This window comes from Simochromis diagramma, unplaced genomic scaffold (genome assembly GCF_900408965.1).
Source record: "Simochromis diagramma unplaced genomic scaffold, fSimDia1.1 OVJJ01000304.1, whole genome shotgun sequence".
Taxonomy (NCBI): domain Eukaryota; kingdom Metazoa; phylum Chordata; class Actinopteri; order Cichliformes; family Cichlidae; genus Simochromis; species Simochromis diagramma.
In genome coordinates, this window is record NW_024387030.1 from 980,920 (window position 1) to 986,272 (window position 5,353).

Consider the following 5,353-nt stretch of genomic DNA (forward strand, 5'->3'; position numbering starts at 1 on the left):
ATTTTCAAAACAAAACAAAACACCCTTTTGATTATTTAAAGATTTTATTTACACACAGAATATAGAAATATAAAGATTCATTAAAAGCTTCACTTTAAATCAGAAAATATTTTGCATATGTTACCCTGCTTTACATAGTGAAAAAACATCCTTTATACTTAGTGAAAGACATTTAACTGCAAAGTGTACACATCTTTTGCTATGATACGCTGGCATTTCATTGGAGTCTGCTTGTGGACAGATTCTGACTATAAGCGCTGCTACTCTGCAAGCTGAGATCTGAAGCCTGCCATCACACGTCACAGCCAAAGAGAAGATTAAAACAATTTCTAAGAGGCTTAGACTGGCACAAGCAAGGACATTCAAAGATTGAAGTATACACGAGCCACTGTTCACACCAGCGTAGAGCATCAGTTAGCGCTAGAGTCAGATTTAACTGTCGGAAGGTTTTAGATTTTATGTAAAGAGGCTGTAAATAACATCAAAATAGAAACGCAGCTGATTACTGTGACATCTCAAGAAAGGGAAGCAGCTGACTTCATCTTTAAGCAGCACAGAAATAATGAATGAAACATTAGGGCATGTGGAAATGTAACACTCAAACAAGCTGTTCAGAAATTAATAAATGTGCATCAGGTCAATAAATAACTAAACATCACAGTTATGGAGGCCAGAGGTGAAACATTGTGGACGATTGGAGCGCTTAAATATATTAAAACACTTGTAAGTAGTAAAGATTTTTGGATGAAAGAAATTGGTTAGGTCCACGCAGGAGATTTGGACGATTTGTTCATAGCTGGGACCTGATTCTTTTTTAATTTAGCTTTTAGGCATTTAAATCTTCGTTGTCTTTAGCACACACCTCCAAGCCTGTGGTGCATGAGTTTCATGAACAACGTGACAGCAATGAGTAAAGAAAAGATGCAAGGAAGTAATTGGCGGGATCCAAAATGAGGCATTGTTAGACAGATGAGAAGAAGAAAATATATCTGTTTTACTCTTAAGACATTGAAAATTCCACTTTTAAAAAACGTTTTTTGCCCATGATGACCTGATTTGGGTTTTTCCATTTGGATCCATAATCTGTCTGGCTGCCTATATGTGAACAGCGCAGGTGCCTCCTTAAAGGGCCAGTTTACCCCCAAATCATTTGGATTACTCCTCTGATCTGTCTGGGTTTTTATAAATTGCTCTGTTTAAGACTGTAGAAATGTCTTCCTTCTCTTTTATATAAAGAACTAAAACGACACTCCTCTCATGATGATCAAATCACAAAAACATTAAAAACCCAGGATGAAATGCAAGCTGTTTCATTTAGGAACTCTTTTTCTTTGTACTTTCTACATTCGCCAGTGAAAATAACAGTGCAGCTGAGCTCAGCCAGCTTGGTACTGCTCAGCTGAGAGCATTTACATTTCACGCTATCTTGAGCCTCTGGTCACGGGTAACTGGAGAGTTATGGTTGGCGGTTCGGCAGTAACGTCAGAGAGGCAGACATCTTTGCATCAGATACCTCGAAAATTGGGCATCTCACACCAAAACAACACAGGTGTGTAAACAGAGCTATGTGCACAAATTTGACGTTTTTTATTTTTACACCGAGCAGGAAAGATCAAGTATGAATGAGGTAAGCATGCAAAGGTGAAGGGTCACGATTCACTCATAAACATCTAAGAGACTGATTAACAGACTATATAACATGTACTGAAACGCTTTAGTCTTCATTTTGTAACTACTTTTAACCTTGAAAACCCAAAATATTAATACACAGTCCTATAAGAATATATAAGTTAATATATAAGGTCTATCGGTTTGTCTTCTATAAACATGTTAAGGCTTTTTCTGAAGCCTGTCCAGAGATGACAGTGCAGCAAAGACAGGCTGAACTGGATAAGAGTGCAAAACTACTCAATCTCTTCATTGGCATATCAGTGAGGCAACAACTATAACATAACATGTTTCTGTTTAGCAGAGGGGGTAGGACCAACTCTCTCTCTTATTTTTGTCCAGTTCTGGATGGATTTTCACACCAGTCTGTAATTAATAACTGAGTGTTGCCTTGAGGATCTACTTCATCATTTTAAAGTGAGCTGAACCTAGACCCTGTTTAACAGCCTAAGTACATATATCAGTCCCTGCCATACACAGATATACATTCACAAGTCAGGCTAGTGCAGCCACCTCCAGCCCTTTTTATGTTTCCCTGCACTCCAAGATCTTCCTTTATAAAATTAAAAAAAATGTAAAAAAATAACAAAACTATTAGTTTACATAGCTGGGTAGATTAACGGGTTGTCAGCTAACAGAAGTGTGTGTGTGTGTTTTGGAGGTTTCTGTCTGCCACCGTCACTCTTCAGGAGGGGAGAGGAGACGGGACTCTGTTGGGGTCTTGGTTGCTGAGAGGAGGCTCAGGCTCGAGCTCGAAGCTGATGTTAACAAAGGAGGCCGGAGACACCTCAGGCTGCTCCACCGTAGCCAGACGAGGAGCTGTGGGATCGCCCCGCTTGCCTCTCTGTTGCTCCCCAAACCGATGCTCCGCCTCCTCTGCCAGACGATTCTCCTCCTCCTCTTCCTCCTCCTGCAGGAAAGCAACAGTGAGCCAGATTGATGTTAATGTTTTTGCTCCTCCGTTTGAGTAAGCAGCTTTTAAGCTGTGACATGGTGTTGTACCTCTTTCTTTATACGGTAGTACTCATCTATGGCATACTGGTACTTAGGTGTAGTGATGCCAAAGAGAGAGGCCAGTTTCTCTCCCATGTAGTCACATACTGCAAAAAAAAACAAAACAAAACCAAAAAACCCACAAATTAGAGACATCTTCTAAACACTTAAAAAATGTTTAAAATACAATAATTATAAAACAATTTGTGAAATATGCATTTCATTTCAGGTTTTCTAAAGTATTTATAACATTTCCTGATATTCCCACTTCAAAAAGCTATTTTTAAAACTCCCTGAAAGGCTCTAAAGAGCCTTAATGTAGCGATGACACCAGGCCAACCTTCTAGCTTCCATTTTCTACTTTTATTTAAATTTCTCTGGTATTAGAATGTATTTTCAACCTGCAACGGCTGGTGTTTTATGAGTAATTTTACAATGTAGAGTTTTACCTGATACAGTGGAGGTGGCCATCCTCCACATTTGGAACCAGAAGTAAGGACCCCAGGTCAGTTTGGACTAAAACAGGCATGTGGACATGAGATATGATTAAAAAATAAATAAATCTCAAGAAGCATGTTGAAACATTTTAAAAATGCACGTATTATGTGTATCAGTGTTTCAGGTGCATCTTTTTCTTCTTGGACTATATTAGTATTCACAAGTCATAACAATCTGTACAGTATCTCATACTGGGCCTTCCAACTGAGTTCATCCTCTGACTGGAACAAACAATATTAGCTGAATTTCCCTTCAATATAAGCTCAACTTTCTTCCTCTTTTATATTTGGAAACACAAAGAAGTATAAAGAAACACTGCAGTTCCAAATGACTGAAACATGATATAGTTTCTCAGTTTTGTATCTTAACCTGCTGGTCTACTGTGTTCACCAGGAAGCTGCACACTTCAGCTGTGGGACTTAAAAACTAAAACTACGGGCTCAAAAATCCTTGAAAAACCTAATTGATTGTTGTTATTCGACTCTTGCTGTGCCAATAGCATACCGGATCTATAGAAATAACTTCTTTCTTTGCAGTCTGCTCCTCTTCCTCCTCTTCATCAGTGCTGTACTCCTCCATGGTCTCTCCATTGGCAAAGTAAATGGTTCTGCGAGGAACCTTCACCTTCCTTGGCGTTCCCACGGGGTCCCCCATCTCCACAGTATCAAATTCTGCTTCCCCTCCTGTACTCTGGTGATAATTTGAAACTGTATTACTAATGATATTTTTAATAAAACACATATATAAGTCAATAAAGAATTGATAGAAGAATTTACTGAAGTAAAAGCTTTTATTAGAGTAGAAAATGCTCAATTTCAGGCCTAATGTAAAAAACAGGTAGCAGATCAGTTCATAAAGTAGGATTGAGGCCTGGAATTTGATTTAAAAGTAATTTATATAATTTTAAAATGTATTTTATATCCAACAGGTAGCCAGTGAAGGATGATAGTGATGTGACCATTTTGCTGCTAGTGGTACTGGTACATTTGGACTACCTCCAAATTCTTCAACTTGACCTCAAATCAACAGTTGAAATGTGGACAAAGATGGAGAATGACACCCAAACCACATATAAACTGGGTTCGGAATGGGAATAGCCCTCCCAAAGCTCTGACCTAAACTCCTTGAAACTTTGGGAACAATGTTTAAAAGCCAGGTCTGTGTCAAGAAACCAACCAATTTAAATGAACTCTACTAATTTTTCCAAGATGAGTGGTCAAATATCCAACAAATTATACAAGAAGCTTGTTTATGACTAACAAAAGCATCTGGTCAAGGTGCAACTTACTAAGGGACATTTAACCAAACATTAGTGGGGATGTCATGATGCATGCTCAATCATCCAGGTAAGGAAATCCCAAAAAGCTGATTCTGTGATTCTGAGAGTGAAGAAGTCACTTGGATGAGTATCGAAAACGATACGTCCAGATGAACAGAATCACATTTTTGGGATTAGTGGGGATGTATGTAAAAATATTGACAACAATATCAGTATCTTCTTTTCCTAAAATCCAGCACTCATCGGGCTTTAAATTGCTGTTTATATAAAAACCCTTACAGGTACAAAAATAAAAGTGGTCTAATGTGTTTTTCTAAGAGCTGACTGCACACAAAATACAACTCGCGACATCAAAGTACTGGTTAGAGAGTTTAAGTGACTTCAGTTGCTTTGTTTTTGTTGCCCGTTAGCTTCGTTGCTAAGGAAGTAGTTAACTATTAATACTACAAATCTTTATATGAGCTGTCACATAAAGAGAAAATAGTAAACATTTTATTAGCATCAACTAACCTTTTCAGTTTCCATAGTTTGTCCCAATGTAACATTGACATTCGCCAAAAACAACGACAAATCTGCCATTACACCTACTTACACCTCACCGTGTTTCTGAGGGCTACTTCCTATTATCGTCAGGAAAAACAAATTTCCTTTCTGATTGCTTCATAATAAATGTTTTACAACATTAAAGGTACATTTTAATTGTTCTTCTGCGTGATCAAATGGCACCGACAGTACTCAAAGAGCCAAAATAACAGCTAAGTTTAATCAACCAGTGTTTTATTTCATTGTTATAGTCATAAAACAATTAGTGTGTCTTATTTTGAAAGTGGGGACCGGATGCTGGGGTTCACCCAGCGTTAGCTTGCTCCTCCGGTGGTGTTTTGGTCCAGTTGGCGCTGCTCCTCACTCGCCAAG

General features: G+C 38.3%; 1 protein-coding gene across 1 annotated transcript; it reads right to left on the reverse strand.

The window, feature by feature from the left end:
• Window positions 1–25: 25 nt before the first annotated feature.
• On the reverse strand, window positions 26–5,081 carry fam177a1 (family with sequence similarity 177 member A1). The gene is made up of 5 exons (XM_040042841.1): window positions 4,949–5,081; window positions 3,664–3,849; window positions 3,111–3,177; window positions 2,671–2,768; window positions 26–2,578 (listed from the first exon to the last, which is right to left on the reverse strand). Exons 1-5 carry the CDS (start codon window positions 5,015–5,017, stop codon window positions 2,354–2,356), a joined length of 645 nt encoding a protein of 214 aa, XP_039898775.1. The 5' UTR covers window positions 5,018–5,081; the 3' UTR covers window positions 26–2,353.
• Window positions 5,082–5,353: the final 272 nt, after the last annotated feature.

What these genes read in the sequence shown, in the direction of transcription:
- fam177a1 (XM_040042841.1), bottom strand. Translation starts at nt 5,017, where the DNA reads ATGGCAGATTTGTCGTTGTTTTTGGCGAATGTCAATGTTACATTGGGA. An exon ending in AAGTTATTTCTATAGATCCG is followed by an intron (nt 3,178 to 3,663) that starts GTATGCTATTGG and finishes TGCCTGTTTTAG; the next exon opens with TCCAAACTGACCTGGGGTCC. An exon ending in GGCCACCTCCACTGTATCAG is followed by an intron (nt 2,769 to 3,110) that starts GTAAAACTCTAC and finishes TTTTTTTTGCAG; the next exon opens with TATGTGACTACATGGGAGAG.